This window comes from Dipteris shenzhenensis, chromosome 17, assembly GCF_047967505.1.
Source record: "Dipteris shenzhenensis isolate YYH24624 ecotype China chromosome 17, Dip_SZ_1.0, whole genome shotgun sequence".
Classification (NCBI taxonomy): domain Eukaryota; kingdom Viridiplantae; phylum Streptophyta; class Polypodiopsida; order Gleicheniales; family Dipteridaceae; genus Dipteris; species Dipteris shenzhenensis.
This window is the reverse complement of record NC_141612.1, coordinates 56352394-56370211: the sequence shown is the minus strand read 5'-3', so window position 1 is coordinate 56370211 and position 17818 is coordinate 56352394. Positions and strand designations below refer to the sequence as shown.

The 17818-nt window shown below is 39.4% G+C and overlaps 2 protein-coding genes across 3 annotated transcripts; both read left to right on the top strand.

Moving 5' to 3' along the window:
• Window positions 1-528: 528 nt before the first annotated feature.
• On the top strand, window positions 529-2318 carry LOC147892341 (uncharacterized). Its single transcript, XM_087388603.1, has 4 exons — window positions 529-816; window positions 913-1023; window positions 1880-2077; window positions 2155-2318. Exons 1-4 carry the CDS (start codon window positions 756-758, stop codon window positions 2316-2318), a joined length of 534 nt encoding a protein of 177 aa, XP_087244729.1. The 5' UTR covers window positions 529-755.
• A 5514-nt stretch (window positions 2319-7832) lies between these two features.
• On the top strand, window positions 7833-11595 carry RECQI1 (RECQ helicase l1). Of its 2 annotated transcripts, XM_087388358.1 has the most exons (10): window positions 7833-8101; window positions 8191-8687; window positions 8760-9023; window positions 9114-9277; window positions 9374-9470; window positions 9559-9602; window positions 9749-9863; window positions 9938-10291; window positions 10428-10652; window positions 10874-11595. In XM_087388358.1, exons 1-10 carry the CDS (start codon window positions 7990-7992, stop codon window positions 10997-10999), a joined length of 1998 nt encoding a protein of 665 aa, XP_087244484.1. In that variant the 5' UTR covers window positions 7833-7989; the 3' UTR covers window positions 11000-11595. The 2 variants fall into 2 exon arrangements, with proteins under 2 accessions (XP_087244484.1, XP_087244483.1); XM_087388357.1 differs by having other exon boundaries at window positions 9114-9470.
• The last annotated feature ends 6223 nt before the right edge of the window (window positions 11596-17818 follow it).

Sequence of the window (17818 nt, the reverse complement as noted above, 5' to 3'; positions counted from 1 at the left end):
AGCTGTAGTATCTGACATGCAACATTAGGATGGAGCAGGGTAGCCAGTGCAAGTAGTGCAAAGGGAATTCTTAATCTTTTATCCACTCACTGACTACAACGATCCCAACTGGCATCAATCATTGTTCGGCCAAAATTATGATCAATTGAGGGTGAGAAACCAACGATTTGATCCGAAGGGTTTGTTCACGAGTACGAAGTGTGTAGCAAGGTTTCCAACAGACCTCGTCTTCTATCAATTAATCTACGCTTAATGTCTAATGCTTCTGCTCTTAATGATTAATTGCTTTTTGATGATTATTATTATGGGATATATGCGCCGATTTGATCCATCTAGACTTCTGTGGGTGGATTTTATCATTCATTGTGGCTAATTCTCTACATCTACCTGTTTTTGTTATGGCTGATTATGGAATATTTTCGATGATATGATGTAAGTATACTTCATCAGGTAGATTTTGTCATTCATTTCAGTATCTTCGTTAGTGACTAATTCTCTTTTGCTGGCTTTGTTTGTTACGGCTGATTTCTGTCGTCAAGCCCTGCACCGAATTAGTGTCAAGTAATTGTGATTGAATAAGGTTTTAGTTGCTCAATGACTTGCACCACTGGCAATCTGCGTCAAATATCTCTACGATATGTTGTGATGATTATTATTTGTCGTCATCCATGATCTTGGACCTTACCTCTATTGTATAAATTGGAGAGGCTAAGTCTCGGAGTCTTCCAACTTGCACATGATCTTAAATAACGCGAATGGCAGGAGTAGAAGCGTCCACCCACTTTATGGACACGGATAGCAGGGCATTTGCAAAGGGTGCCTATCATTTTCGTCTTTCTTTCTTTTGATCGTCCTTCCTTCCTTTCTTCATTCTTCTTCTTTATTTCTCACAAAGTTTTACATATTGTGCAGGACTTGCTAAGGCATGCCCTCAGGTTTTGGAGTCGCCTATTAATCCCACTTCTGATAAGCTTTCCGATCGAAGCGAGGGCGATACTGGAAACGGCAAATCTGTTATAGATAGTATTACTGGTGATAGCAGTCACAGTATTTTGCTTTTGTACACTTTTGTTGTATATGATGAGCCCAATTGGAGCGAATGAAAGCAAAGGGATAGCTATTGTTTTGTGCTCTGTTCTGGGCCATCAGGAACACATTGAAGGCATTCTCTTGGGTCTATGTGTACATTTTAGTGCTCATTCTCAGCAACTCAACGCATTCTCTTAGTTGTAGGAACAAAAGATGTACTTGCTTCCATCGTCCATCTTTGTCACTTTCCTACTCATACATTAAGCCCAAGTCAAAGAACGAAAGCTGTATTGTTTTCTTTCAACTTCCATTTTAACGAAATCGTTTCCCTCAGTTGCTTTGTTCTTCCTGTTTGTGGGACCTACGAAACAACTTTCTCTGCACGTGGCATTTTCTATGGCTTGCACTTCATTTACCCATCCTTCCATAATTCATTCTGCTACTGCCCTCCCGTAGTTCATATTGGTTCCATTGCCTTGTCCCATCGCACTGCTTGTGCACTCACGTATCAAAAAACCAAGGCGCATAATAATCTTGGCTTGCCTCTTTGTCACTGCCTTTGCCATAAGTTAGGAAAAGTTGACTCGCTTCCAAGTCGCCCCTAACCCTTGTTGCTTGCAACTTGAATCGTTAACCCCCCAAAAGTTGAGTCGCATAGGAGCCCCCCGCATGCCTTCTCTGCGATATTCATGTTTTTCTTGCACGTAATTTTATTCTTGTCTCCTGATCTTGCTATTTGTGCATTCGTTCATAAATTTAGTATCTATTCACAATAATTTAATACATTGTTCTTTTACAATGTGTATAAGCACAACCTTGTACAAATTATTTTTTGCTTATTTTGGCATAGGTCGTCCTATAGCTTCGGAATGCTCTTACATGGATAAGAGTGCATCACCACCTTCTCCAAAGTCAATGCCTTTACTTTACGCTTACGCTAGCAAGCCTCCTAAGGAAAGTTTGCTCAAGCATTCTCCCATCAAGAAGAGTCCACGACACTCTTTGAAGCATTCATTTCAGGAAGTTGCTGAAGAAGCATATGCTCAAGGTAAACATTGTGTTTTTTTTTCTTACCATATTAATTTATATTGTGTCTTGATAAGTTCTTCTTTTCTTTCTTAACAGTGAAAAAACTAGTACGTGACTATCCGGAGTATGTTAGTTTTAGTTCCACAATCACCACTCATGTCCAACAGAAATCTAAAGTAAAATATGAGAGGAAATTGGAGGAGAAGGCAGCAGAACCTAAAATAACTTTTAAGAATGTTATAAACATCGACTCTGATTGAGTCACATTTGATGAATTTCTTATTTCCTTTTGCAAATGTTGTCATATGTTGATCATGAAAGTAATTTATGTAAAACATTTGGTCTATTTGTTGTGGTATCGTGAACTTTGTTTCCCCTTGTAGTTTGAAATTTATTGGAAAATTTCGATGTACTACAATGAGTATCTTAATAATTACAATGGTATTCTTCTTGATAAACTTTACAAAAAAGAACAACTAAATAGTTATTATTTGCTAATTTGAATGTCCATTGAAGTAAATTTGTTGCATCTTTAGAAACTCATTTTATGCATACTTGTATTTTCAGCTAGCAAACAACTCATATGCAAAGAAGAGCTTGATGAAGTAAATTCTTACAAAGCATGCAATGAGGCTACTACTTTTGTCCCCTCTCCTCTCAATCCATCGCTTACAAAAGCGATCATCCCTTCAAATGAAAAATTTGTGGGTGGAGGCAATTCCTTGATTTCTTTAAGCATCACTCAATTATTTGATTGTGCTCCCCATAGATTCGTTTTTGAAGGAAAGCTTTTATGCAAATATGGGACCTACAAAGTCCATAATCCAAAGTACCCCACTTATTTAAAAGGAGATCTTACAGACAAATATTGTAGCCATACAGTGACATTACTTGTCCCAAATGCCTACATTCATCAATTTGTAAATATCTTGCAAGTTGGTGAATTTTATAGAATAGAAGGGGCAACTGTGGTACCAAGGGGAATAAGTGAAGGTGGTACATTAAAGTTCTCCTTACTACTTGATGCTACTACATGCATCATTAGGGGTGAACCCTTTGATGGCAATCTTCGCTTGTTGCCCAATCATCCATTATGCACTTATATTCCATGGGCCTCTGACATGATCAACTTCGACAACTATTCTATCTCAAATGTTATGGGCACAGTTGCTATTGTTATAATTAAAGTTGCAAGCAAGGAGGGTATGGGTGATCAAATTATTGTTAGCAGATGGACCTCGAGACAAGGATAGAGCTGCGGTGAGTTAGACCACATCTCTTTTCACTTTCTTATTTGTTTATGGTGTCAACATTCTCTTACTTTACTTTGTTTTACATTGTGTATGTATATTGCAATTGTCCTTTGAAAATGAAAGGAAACCAACTCTTACTCAACTCATCCAAGAATTCAATGAAGACGGCGTGGTTATGTACGTTCTAAAGAATGTATTTTTCTTGAAGGCAAAGGGAACCACTTGTGCTTTCGACTTTACTATTTTGGTTGAAGTAGCTGATGATTCAACAAGAGATGATTTGAAGACATTTTACGAGCCAAATTTCACATTTAGGATATGGAACAAATGTGAATAGCTTGCTTTTACAAACACAATCAACATATTCAAAATTAAAGCTCACAAGTTTTTGCTTTTGCAGGTGTTTGGCATTTTGCATTTTGCATGTTAGTAGAGATCCACTTCGACCATTTTGCTATTCTTGCAAAAGTCCCCAAAACATTGAACAAGTGTCTTCCCTCACTAGAGATATCATACAGCGTGGAGGAAGACAAGTTTCTGTTCACATAAGAGGCCAATATGTGGACATTGTCCTAGCCTTGTCTTTGCCATTCATCCAATTGTATGAGCAAAATTTGATGATGGCAAGAAGCAAACTCAAGACTACCAAGCCTAGTGGGAGCTTTACCATCAATAGCTCTGAATTTGTAATTGCATTTGAACCAAATGCTTGATGTAATTTGCTTTCTATTGAAATATTACTTCCACTTTCCTATCTTTCATATATTTTCCCCTTGAATTTGTGTATTCTTACACTTGTAGTAAATTTAGAATTCACAAAATGGATTTGACAAAATTGCTAGAAGACAAACACTTTGCAATGAATCCAACATTCATTCTTTCTAATCCATTTAATACAAATATTCTCATGTGTGTATTACATTTCTTTCCTAATTTTACATATGAGCAACTTCTTCAAACAATGTTAGACAACATAATGTTGAAGGTGGAAGCATCAAAATCACCATGGATGATGTTTGCTTCAATTCAAAAAAACATGAAATTCACAAATGAAAGTATAGAAAAGGTATTACTCAATTTTGCATCATCATGTGAATTGGTAGTGGACATTCTTCAACGTTTTTATACAATGTTTGAAAGTCCTTTTCAATATTCATTTACAATGGATTAAAGCTTTCTAGAAAAATGAACATTGGCAAAAACAATAGAAAAAATGCAAACACAATGCTTCTAAATGAGTCAACCTATCCTTGCACAATTACTCCATTGATTCATTTGAATGAAACGCGTGCATATAATGTTTGGTCTTCTAATGATGACTTGCTTCTAAAAGAACTTGTACTACAAAATCCAAAATTTCCCGCTAGAGAGATTTGCACTCTATTCAATAAACATTCTTTGAACATAGTACACACTCCATAAGCAATATTAAACAAAGTGTACAAATTACGTGCAATTATTTTGCAACCTATTGCATCTGCTACAATCTCCATATTGCAAACACACATAAACAAAAGAAAGGAGAGAAGAGAAAAAGAAATCAAGTTTTGTATGAACAACAATACTTTAAAAAATTATTAGACACTCCAAGCTTCCCATGCAAATGTTGTGGTTCTTTGAAATTTCGAGGCAAGATGAAGAAAATAAAACCTGAAATGAGTATATTTCTCCAAACCAATGGAATTGACATAACAATGACACAATCAAAGGAAAAACTATTATGTACACTTTGCTATAAGGATGTGAAAACCAACAAAATTCCTCTATTATCTTTAAAGAACATGAGAATGAATAAAAAAACAACATTTACAATGGACCTTACTGATATAGAAGCAAGATTGGTATCAATTAGAATACCTTTTGCTCAAATACGAGAATTATCATATGAAGGGCAATATGGACTTCATGGAAGCATTGTCAACATTTTTGCCGATGTTGATAGAGCACAACAAGTGTTGCCAAGGTTCTTGGATGACCATGCTACTGTTGCAGTGGCCATATAAAGGAAGCTATCTTTTAAACATAATTATGTAAGTGGAATCATACGCCCAACTTATACAATGCTTGCACTAAAAGAACTCTTGTCAACTCCGTTGTACCAAGAAAACAACGTTCATATCAATCATCTTTGGGAGAAACATGTTCAAATCGTACAAGCAAAACACATATTAGATGAAAAAAATGAAGACGAAGTCCAACAACTTGAGGAAGAAGACTTTCTAACTGATACACTTGTGCATGGAATATATACAAGTCAACAAGTGGTCGATTTCGAAGGTGAAACTATTGAAGTTGCACCCTCAGAAGGTTTTTCTCCACTAAGTATGTTCAAGGACAAATTCTGTGAAGAACTATCATTTCCTAAGAAATTAATTCCCAAAATAATGGAAAATTCAACAAGTAATTATACAAATACAAGCACATCAAATATTGGCGCAAACAATAACATTGAGAAATATGACATTGCAATAGACATGCCCAATCAACCAAAAAGCAAACAACATCCTCATTTCACTTTCAAGAAACATATAATGACACCAAATAATGATTACTACAATAACTTCAAAAGCTTAAACACAACCCAACGTTTAATTGTAGAAGACATAATGCTTAAAAAAAGGACTTTTGAATCACAATCATTTCACCTATTTTCGACAGGAAATCCTGGAATAGGGAAAACATTCACACTTCTAACAATAGTACAAGCATTGTTACAAAATTACTCCCACAAAGAAACACATAACATAGACTCACCAAAGGTTCTACTCCTAGCATATACTAGAAAAGCTCCTTTCAACATTGGTAGAATCTCAATACATGCAGCATTACATCTCCCTCTAATGGCATCGCACTACACAAGTCTTTCTAGTGAAAAATTACAAGAACTTTCGATACTCTACAAAGATCTTCAACTAGTTGTGTTTGATGAAGTATCTCTGATAGGCCATTCCACACTAGTTGCACAACTGATATGCGGCCTTGTGAAATCAAGCACAACCACAACGAATCCTTTGGAGGTGTTGATATTCTACTTTGTGGCGACTTGTGCCACCCACTGAGGATTCGTGGCTATTTGTCAACCAATCAACTATGCAAACTTCTTTTTGGAAAGACAATGTCTTGCAATATGAATTAACAAAACCAATGCGTCAAGACAATTCCAAATACATTGAAATACTAAATAGGATACGAATAGGGGAACATACAGAAAACGACATAGCATACATTAACGAAAAATATCATAGACAAGCACCTTGAAAAGAAAGTGTACCACACTTATTCTACACCAATGCATCCAAAGACGCTCATAATGATGAGGTATTCCACTTACTCAAAGAAGTGCACATATTCTTAAAGCAATAGACAAACACCACAAGACATGCAGCAAGACAATAACAATATGTTCAAATCCAACAAACACAAGAGGGCTACAACAAAAACTCCAACTAATGAAATATGCTCAAGAAATCTAGGCATCCTTGATGGTCTAGTAAACGGCGCAGACGGTATTTTCAAAACTTTAAACATAACAAATGAACAATAAGTTGTTTGGATCTTATTCAACAATCAATCCATAGGAAGACAAACACGAATCAACAACTCGATTCTTTACAATGCTCAAATTCCAAAACAATGGACAACATTACTCCAAATCACAAGAGAATTCCAAATTGGCAAGAACAACCTCAATTCAATTACACGTACACAATTTCCCAGCAACAGCTAGAACGATCCACCATTCTCAAGGACCTGACAATGGATCAACTTGCATTTGATCCATCAAACATAAAGTCACACGGATTAACATACACATCACTATCACGTATAAGAAACCCCGAGAACCTTTACATCATCAAGCCATTACAACACAAACACATCAAAGTAGACAACAACGTCTTAAAAGATATGGAAAGATTAAAAACACAAAAACAATGGAATGCTATTCAAAAAAACTTATCTATGAAAGACCAATAACTCATGACATTGCAATCACTAAATATAAGAGCCTTAACCTCACATTACATAAACATAGTGAACGACAAAAGTCTACTAAGTGCTGCAATCCTCTCCCTTCAAGAATTACATAACAAAACAACAACACCAATAACTTTGCCAGGCTTCACATGCTTGAAAAAGTACCACGGAGTAGGGATTGCAACATGTTATAAAAACAACCTCCATTATTCAATAATCAATGACACAACAACAATAATTATAGGAAATTTCAACATCAACATCAATAATTTGAACAACAACAAAAAACTATTCCATTTCATGAAACAAAATTATTTCACTCAATTAATTAATCAACCAACTACTATACATGGATCCACTCTAGACAAACAATTACAATAAAAATAATAGATCTGACAAACTTCATTTACTGGTCCGACCAGTCCCTAATATAAACGGCAGGCCTTATGCATCTCAAATTTAATGCAGTCCGCAAAAGGAGGGCGGGAAAAGCCATTCACTCACTCACTCCGTTCAAAAGCAAAGAAGGGAGGGCAGAAGAAGAAGAAGACAGAGAGATTGAGAGACCCGTTGAGATAGAGAAGAGAGGAGGTGACTCAGAGGGAAGAAGTAATTCTGTGCTTGGGAAACCAAACGATGAGAGGAGATTTCGATGAAGCTCAGTAATCTATTAGGCGAGCCTGAAACAAGTTATTAGGTAGACATGGGCTTTGATCCTCATCTTGAGAAAGCCAGACTCCTTAGCCTCGCCTCTGAATTCGGATTTGATCCTGAGGTCGCCCGAGCGTGCCTCCAGCAGCTGGCACATCTCTACGGTGAGCTTGCTACCACACTCATTTTTATGCTTCCCTATTATTTCCCCTCGATTAGCCTGATGAAGCTCGCTCGGCTGGTTTTGTGGCAGGGGAGGATGGGAAGGATTTCCTCACTGTAGAACACTGCGGTGATGACTTCTTGGCCAGGCTTGCAGATGCTACTCAGGGAGAAGAAGATTGGGATACGCCAGTTTTCGAAGCTCCCCTGCGTGATAAGAACACGGGAGAAGATTGGGATTTCGAATGCTGGGAAGCTAATGCGCGCAATGATAAGCCAGACAGCGCTTCCGTCGGCGACGAAGACGAGGAGAACGAGGGCACTGCTGCAGGAGACAGTTCCGACGAAGATTATCGCGATGATGATGAGGTTATCTATGCAGATAGCCCAGAGAACGCCACAGTGCGAAATCAAGCACCGATTCCTTCAGCTCCAGAGGTGGATTCCAGCGACAGCGATGACGTTCTCATCATCGAGAAACCTGCCATCCCGTTCTCAACTCGGGGCACCGCAGACAAACTGGATGCAGCAGGGGAGAAGGGAAAGGGCTCTGCGAGTAAGGGATCACATCCTTCTGTGAATGGACAGGTGAGAATTTTTGAAGAATTGCGTTCGCCGTTCGGTTTTGTGGAAGTTCTGCAGCTCAGATATATTCCGCAGGTGAACGATCGGAAGAAAGACGGCTCCCTCGCCTCCTTCTTCCAAAAAGCTCGCGAAACTCAGCGGCCTAGTTCAATCGCGGAAAGCAGAGCTCCCACATTCGAGCAGCTAAAGGACTTGGACGATTACGATCTGGCCAATTTGGCAGTGTTTGGGCATGGCACATTTCGTCCTCTTCAACGCAGGGCCTGCGAAGCGACCATGGCGGGCAAAGATTGCTTCATCTTGATGCCTACCGGAGGCGGCAAGAGTCTGTGCTACCAGGTACGGGAGCCAGAGATTGAATCCATCATCGCAATTTTGTAGGTCGAAGATCGACTATGGAAGCTGCTAATCGCTGGGTTGATTCCCCAGCTGCCCGCAGTGCTGTCTCGAGGGGTGACCGTGGTGGTGTCTCCGCTGCTTTCTCTCATACAAGATCAGGTGGTTGCGCTTGTGGAAAAGTTCGGCATTCCCGCGACGTTCCTGAGCTCTCAGCAGAACTCATCGCAAGCCATGGCGGTGCTTCGCGAGCTCAGGCAAGCAAGCTGCTTCCCCATTGTCTCTGCTTTGATCTTGTGCAGGACCAGCTGCGTGATCAGAATTCACCCGTTCTATTTTGTCATATCCACCAGGAAGGCGAGGCCATCGTGCAAACTGCTCTACGTCACGCCTGAGAAAATTGCAGGAAGCCCATCTTTTCAAGCCATGCTACAGGAGCTGCAGCAAAGAGTACGTGAGCGGCTCTTCCTCTTCTTTTAGCTAGAGCATCTGCTGGGAAACCAAGCTATTGATTACAGAAAACTGCTCACTTGTGCAGGGACAGTTGGCTCGATTTGTCATAGATGAAGCTCATTGCGTTAGGTAATGGCGAATAGATCCGATCGTATTAGTGCGGGAAGAGGGACTTTACTCCCAAATCTGTAGTTGATAGAACCGCAAAGTGAGCGAGGTGCTAGCAGAATCGACGGATTTTTTACGAATTCTTTGCATTCTTGATCTTCTGGCAGTCAATGGGGGCACGACTTCAGACCAGACTACAAAGCTCTTGGAGCTTTGAAACAGCAATTTCCAGGCGTCCCCCTCATGGCTCTCACAGCCACCGCCACTCAACCAGTTCGGCAGGTAAAATCTTATCTGGCATCTGATTAATTTGATCAGAATAGCTTCAAATGACTCGTCTGTCGAAAAATTTGCAGGAAGTCATGAAGATCCTACGTATACCTCGCGCTCTTGTGCTGGAAGCTAGCTTCGATCGACCCAACCTCACGTACGAAGTCGTTATCAAGGAGCAGGATCCGTTTAAGCAGCTGGGTCAGATTATACAAGGTCGCTTCAACGGTCAGTGCGGGATAGTGTATTGCCTATCAAAAAACGAGTGTATGGACGTGTGCAACTATCTGAACGACAAGTTCCGGATTCCAACGATGTACTATCATGCCGGCTTGTCTGGTCGTGAGAGAATGACTGTGCAGCGGAATTGGCAGAACGGAGATGCGCGAGTGGTGTGTGCAACGATTGCCTTCGGGATGGGCATCGACAAAGCTGATGTCGTAAGTCATCCACATGCAAGCTTTCTGCTGTACGGACGAGTAGAGAGGAGAATCGTCATTTTGAGTCATCCATGATGTCTCGGCCCGTCTCATTTCACGGAAATTATGCGTTCTTGAACCTGAAATATGTTTGCAGCGGTTTGTCATCCACAATTCCATGTCAAAGGCAGTCGAAAGCTACTATCAAGAATCAGGCAGAGCTGGACGAGATGATCTATCATCCGTTTGCATGATCCTTTATACGAAAAAGGATTTCAGTCGGATTGTGTGCATGCTCCGGACTGCGCAAGGAGTCAGGGGCAATCGTTTCAAGTGGGGGATGGAACAGGCGCGCAAAATGCAGGCATACTGCGCCGAGAAGGTCGGTCTCACTCTGCTTTCTTCACCTGCATCTTTCTCTTCCTTACGAATGGAGTGATCGTGTGGCCTTTCTTTCCTCAAAGTAACCTTTGCTAAATTTAGGGTAACCATAATGGTAAGAGTTTTTTGCACACATTTCGGCATGTGCATGATGTACAGAAGATGCTTGAGTAGATTTGTCTTCTTATTTCATCAATGCGTTTTTGTGTTTGTGACCGTCAGGTCCGTTGCAGACGAGAAATGCTGCTTGAACACTTCGGCGAGAATTTTAAAAGCACCAACTGCCGGCTTGGTACAAGCCCTTGCGACAATTGCAAATCCAAGCTGTGTCCAATTGATGGTAAATAGCACCAACTGCCGGGTTGGTACAAGCCCTTGCGACAATTGCAAATCCAAGCTGTGAGCAATTAACGGTAAGTAGCTGGACATTGGCCTTCTCGTTACCTGGATCTCAATGACAACAGCTCTAGCCCCTTGAATGTTTCCGAGATGCGTCTCGTGCCAATTACAAAGCTGGAGAATTGTGAGTTGTGTGATTCTCTACCCTGCAAAAATTACCCTCGAGCTCGAGAAGCATCATCTCATCTGAGCAGGAGAAACAACTGCATGCAGTCATGCAAAACCCCTAGAATCATGTATGCATGAGATGGAACCACCTGAAGTGTGAACGCTTGTGTGAGCGAAATGTGTTCTGTTAGATTACTTCCATAAGGACCATTTTTGTCTCTGCATATAAACACCGGCAGCAGTTCTAAGATATGCAGACAAACATTTCTTCATGTATTAACTTTGGCAGTCTCTCATGAAGACGACAGCATTTCCATTGTGCTTGCAAGCCACGAATTTGAGCTTCGATGGTGGGTCTGTGCCACATTGACAAGTGGTCTTTCTTTGTGCTTCTTATTAGTAGCAGCCATTCATGAACTCACTTCTGTAGTATTGGGCAGTTCTTCGGGTCTGGATGGGTTGACAATTGAAATTTACATTCGGTTTTGGGATTTGCCTCAAGAGTGTTTATATAGATATGGTTAGAGCCTTCTGTCGTGCGGGAGTAGCAGGAAATACTCAATCTGATCCCTCATATCCCAAAGAATGGTAGCAGACTGGATACCTATTTCTGTGTTGAATGTGTTATACAAAATATTGATTTTTCTGTGTTGAATGTTGCCGCCTTCTCAGAGGATTGCAAAGAGAAGTTGGATCATTTGTTGTTGTTAGGTAAAAGAACTTGTACTCTTGGTTCCTTTTGCAATCATGTTGCAATTTTTGATAGGGTAGGATGAATGGCCCACGTGGGTGGACTGGACAGCTATGGCTTCTTTTGGCAGAAATTAGGAAATCTTTGGAGAGATTTTTTTGCTTTTGGGCGGAAAAGTCTTATATTAAAAGAGAGAAAGTTCCATCACAACGAAACCTGACACTCATCCAGCTTCTGGTTCACTAGGATGAGCAAGAGGAAATGCCACAGAGTACTTGTTAGAAAATACCCAACAGAGGGTACGCACAGCGGAAGACTTATAGTAATGCCCAGGAGCTCACACAGTGTGTGGTGTGGGGTGTGGAATCACAAACTTCTTTACTTATGTGCATTCAATAGATGTGCAGACTCATCAATAGACAATGAACTGGCCAGATAGAGAAACCACCAAAATATATATTTCCGTCCAAAACTATGGACACAATACAAGAGAGAGAGATCTAGAGTCCCACCAATGGTGTGGTCCTCTAATCTTACCACAAGGTCCTCCTCCTATCAGCTGGCTATCTCTAGACTCGAGTCCGCGTGCTCCACCTGGAGCTTCTGTAGACTTTTCGTCCTTTGACCTCAGCTCCTTGCTGCCCTGGAAGACAGCCAAGGTCTCAGCCTCACACTGAGCTAAGTCTGCAGCAACACTGGTACTCCTTCAGCTTCTGGATGTAGGCCCCAAGGGTTGTGCTCTGCTGCTCCTTTCTGCTCTGTTGGAAGCTGCACTGTTGGATGCTGAAATGAGGCAAGAGCCTCTCCTTTTATAGGCCTAGGGCCTTGCTGAAAAAACTGACCAGCCTGCAGCAGACTGGCTATTACACATACCACAACTATCTATTCCTACTGCAGATCACGGGAGCAGCACCATGAATATCCTCCCAGTCAAATCCTGTTGAAGCGAACTAGTAGACAGAGAATTCCCATTCAAAAGCATACGTGAAAATCTTTCTCTTCTCTCACTAGCCTCAACAAGCCCCATCTCCCTAGATAGATCTAGATGCCACATGTCATCCATATAGGGCCTTCCTAATGCAACATTTCACCCCTCTTGGGATGCATTAAATCCTTTGTCCCTAGGCACAATCTTTGCATTAGGCCCTTAGCCTTAGATCTACCTAGTCTGGTGCTATCAACCCTCACTTAGGACCTTGACATTAATTCCCTCCCAATCATTTACATGAAGCGCAAACAAATATATCATAAAAATAGATCGTTTAAGGGAAATGTCGACTGATTCTTCTGAGGTCATGCTACCTCGGCTAGAGCGTAACATTGGCCGATCAGTCTGTGGTTGGTCCAGTCCTATAAGGGCTCACCGGGGCTTTTATGGCCCAAACTTCTAGGGCCTTTGACCCTCCATTCAAGGCAGGGGTCCAGCCTATATAAGGCATGCCTTCTGCCCACTGACAGTCACATTTGCTACTCCACATTTGCCCGTGCACATCTTGTCTCCACCAGGTCCTTCCCAACCACATGTCCTGCACCGTACTGTCCCGTACATCTTGCTGTCTTGATCCGCTTGTACCGCGTCATGTGATCGCTATTTATTTCGGGTTCCTTGTGTTGGCTACTGCTTCGCCTTTTGCTGTTGCAGATCCATCCTAGCTCCAGGTACCCTCCATCTCTTTGATGCTTACCCACATGGCATCCAATCAGATGCCCATGTGATAGAAACTCAAACCCTAGGTTCATCCTCCCATGCTCTTCTCATATGGGGGCTTATAGATGGGGAGGTGACCTTTTCAACAGTATTGACCTTTAGGAGTCTCGTTAAGGTTTGATGTTGCCTGTTGTCCTTTATGAGTTGCAAGATTAGAGAGAACTTTGGCTCCATGGAGATCTCGCATCCTAGGTGGAATGCGTGGATTATCATTCTCAAGCATGTATGCGTGTTGGAAGAGGTTTTTTGGATAAAAATAAAGCCTTATTACTTGGAGAAAAATGGCTACCTCAACTATTTGGCATCTCTCATAACTTCCTTTTGACTTTGTCCAGATAGCTTTGTGCAAGATCAGCCGCATAAGGAGCTTAAGAGGAGTTGTGTCCAATTTTTGTTGGGGTATACCAAAATCTTAACCTTTTGAAATACAAGCTCCTTGTCTCCATTGTTAAGCCCAAGCCTCCTTCTACTGTTTGGTCATTATTTCCATGTAAAGTTATCCAAGTTGATTTCATACTTGTAATCGTTTTTTTAAAAAGAGGGGGATAAACAAATATGGAGAGAGGAGAGGAGAAGAGTAGAGATGAGGAAAGAGGGCACAACTAGAGAGCACATCACAAATGACTAATCGTACACTAGATTTAGTAAAAGAGAATGAATATATATAAATCTCTTTTGTGCCTTTTAGTACTCTTTTAATTAGTGCTATGTACATATGATAGTACATGATGTTGAGATGAATCCTCGACATCTTTCCTCAAGATCAATATCATGAAGTAGGCCTTTCTTCAAGATAATGATTATGGGGAATGGAAGAAGGATTGAATATCACATTTCATTATACCTTCTTTAATGAAAATGTCATTTCTTTGAGTTAACCAAGAGCTTGTCAGTGTTTCTTAAAAAGCTTTTTCTTAAGTGGTTTGATGAAGATACTTGTAACATTCTCTTTGTTGTCATAACGTTGTAATATGATGTTACCAAGTGATACTCTTTCTTTGATAAAGTGTTTTATGGCATTAATATGCTTTGTCTTGGAGTGATATATTGGCTTTTTGGCTAATGCTTGAGTTAATTGACCTATTGTAAGTGTCTTATATTTTGCTTTAATTGAAAATAAAGAAACACTTGGCTTCTTGTTTGACAACCATGATATAGCACCTTGATCAAAGAAAAATACATATCTTTGTGTTAATCTCTTAGTCTCATGATCTCTTGAATTGTCACTGACTATATTGTTGTGCAAATTCTTTTGTAACTAGTTTGGCTTTGTATCTTTCAATGCTTTCATTTGAATTTTATAAATCCATTTTGATGGAAGGTCAAATAAATTTTAAGTGTTGTTTTTATATAAAGCTTTCATTTTTTCATTCATAGGAGTTTGTCATTCTGACTTGTTAATTGTATCTTTAAAGTACATTGGCTCTTCTGTAGCCATAGTGATAGTCATAAGAGCATAATTAGTGGTTTCAATCTCAATTGCTTTGTCTTTCTAAGCATATGTCAATCTGGCTTATGGTTTGCTTTCTTGGTAGATTGTGTGAGTTGTTGCTTTGTTGGTGCATTCTTTGGTAATTCTTGCTCTTCTTTATCTATCTTTTTTTTAGGTGACTAAGTAATTAACATGGTTATCTCTTAAGAATTTAATGTTTTTCATTTTGATTTATGAAGTAATACATCTTTGGAGATAATGACTTTCCGGTTGATGGGATCATATAATTTGTATGCTTTGCTCTTTGTAACCAACCATGATACATTTGCGTGACTTAGCATTCAACTTTTTGTGATGATCATCTATAGGCATATGCTATGTAACCAAATATGGTTGATGGGATTATATAATTTGTATGCTTTGCTCTTTGTAATCAACCATGATACATTTACGTGACTCAGCATCCAACTTTTTGTGATGATCATCTATAGGCATATGCTATGTAACCAAATATGCAGAGATGTCTAATGTGGCTTGTATCTAGTGAATGTCTCATAAGGTGTTACACCTTGAATTGGTTCAGTCGAAAGCTGATTAAGCAAGTGGTTTATAGTAGCAATTGCTTCTATCCAATATTGATATAGAAGATGCTTCTTATTGAGCATTGCATTAGTACTATCTGCTAAAGTCTTATTCTTTTTTTTAGCTATTTTATTCTGTTAAGAACTATTTGCACATTGAGCTGTCTTCAAATGCCATTACTTTTGTAAAAATCATGAATACTAAAGACGTGTATTCATCTCTTTTGTCTGATCTCATGACTTTGATCTTTTTGCCTATTTGTTTCTCTATCATGGCTTTGAATTTTTGAAATATGAAAGGCTTTATATTTTTTCTTCAAGAAATAGACTTAACAATATCTCTTGTAGTTGTCAATGAAAGTCAAGTAGTAAATTAAACCATTGATGCTATGGGTCTGTGCATAATACCATATATTTATGTGTCAAATCAAGTATACCTTTTGCTCGAGAGGTGCTTTTATCAAAGTTTGTTCTCTTTTGTTTGTTGAAGTAACATGCTCTGCAGACTTTTCCAAGAAACTAAAGTTTTAAAATGCCAACTGTCATATTTTAGTTTCTCAATTGCATAAAGCTTTTAAAAATGACATGTTTATATCTCTTATTCCATATTGTGGAATGTGGAATCGCTCGTTATTAAGTTCACATGGCATGCAAATCTGATATTGAATCTAGTATTTTGAATAAGTGTCCTTCCTTGACTTATTTTTCCACTAGTTGATATTCTTTGGATTTATCCCTGATTGTGCATTCATTCCCATAGAAGATGACTCAATGGTTGTGTTTTGTCATTTGTCCAACATCTAACTTAGCAGATGCCTCAAAATTGAGGTTGTTAGTAGTAGACATGATGCAGGAAATGTACTCAAAGTGCTTATAAAAAACATTGTCTGAATTAGTTGCAATTTGAACTGTCACCAAAGATAAAACTACAATATTCCATGTTGTTACAAGGCCTATGTGACAAATGATGTCGGGAATAGCCAAGAGGCTTTACGAGGCTCAAGAGAGTGCACATTCCAAAAATTTAGCCAATAAGGGCTTTACAATGAAGGCATTTGAGTGCAAAATTAATTGAGGTGCACTTTGTCCATTGAACAATCTGCCAATATCTCTAAATACTCTAAAATTTGCTCACTAATTTTCCTTTCACCATTCGTTGGATCATGAAATTTTGAGCAAATATCCTCTTTACAGTTCGGGTTTCAGGACCTACGATGATTGGAAATCGCATATAAATATAGGGATTGACTCTGAATAGGAACTAGTTGAGAATTTTTGGGCATGGACTGCTTTTGTGATTGCACACTAGCACTGTCATTCATATCTTGAGCGCTAAGTAGCACTACAAGCTTCAATTTAAGTGATGATTAGGACCAAAAGCTTGACTATAGCTAGTTTTATAAGGTCTATTTTTACTACATGTAGCACTTGAAGCAATACTACGAGTGATAGATAGCATTTCAAACTCTACAGTGAGTGCTAACTACCACTTTCATTTCCATTATGAGTGCTAAGTAATATTAAGGCTCCAATGAGAGTGAGAACTAGTACTAAAAGCTTGAGTGAGGGTGCTAATAACTAGTTATAAGTCTATTTCTATTGCTAAGTTGTACATGAAGCACCACTATGAGTGCTAAATCACATTTCAAACTCTATTGTGAGTGCCAACTCAATTTCATTGCTACTCTAATTGCTATTGAAGCACCATTGTGAGTGCTAACTAGTACTTGAAACTCTGTTTGTGAGTACCAACTAGCACTAGAAGCTCCAACGTGAGTGCCAACTATGACTTTCATTCATAAGTAGCACTAGAAGCTCCAATGTGAGTGACAACTAGCACTAGAAGCTCCAATGTGAGTGATAACTAGCACTAGAAACTCAATTGAGGGCTGTATCAACTAGTTACAAGTCTATTTTAACTATTAAATAGAAAGCGCTACTATAAGTGCACTTTAAACTCTGTTGTGAGTGCCAGCTAGCACTTTCGTATCTATTTTAAGTGCTGAAGAGCACTTGTGACTTCAAACAATGTGATAATTAGCAATAGTGACAGTGATAACTAGCACTAGCAATAGTGCTTCATTTATTGTTGACTTCTAGTTTCTTCACGTAGAGGTCTAAGTAGCATAAACAAGATCATTCTTAGTGTGAATTAGCATTAGAAGTCTCAATGTTAGTGAAGTAGAACCTGCAACTCCATTATGGGTGCAAACTAGCACTTTCACTTCGTTAAGAAGTATTTAGAACA

Excerpts from the sequence above, each read along its gene's own strand:
- LOC147892341 (XM_087388603.1), top strand. The coding sequence starts at position 756 with ATGGCAGGAGTAGAAGCGTCCACCCACTTTATGGACACGGATAGCAGG. Across the intron at positions 1,024-1,879 it reads CGGCAAATCTGTTATAGATA|GTCGTCCTATAGCTTCGGAA; the intron begins GTATTACTGGTG and ends ATTTTGGCATAG. Across the intron at positions 2,078-2,154 it reads TGAAGAAGCATATGCTCAAG|TGAAAAAACTAGTACGTGAC; the intron begins GTAAACATTGTG and ends CTTTCTTAACAG.
- RECQI1 (XM_087388357.1), top strand. The coding sequence starts at position 7,990 with ATGGGCTTTGATCCTCATCTTGAGAAAGCCAGACTCCTTAGCCTCGCC. Across the intron at positions 8,688-8,759 it reads ATCCTTCTGTGAATGGACAG|GTGAACGATCGGAAGAAAGA; the intron begins GTGAGAATTTTT and ends TATATTCCGCAG. Across the intron at positions 10,653-10,873 it reads AGGCATACTGCGCCGAGAAG|GTCCGTTGCAGACGAGAAAT; the intron begins GTCGGTCTCACT and ends TGTGACCGTCAG.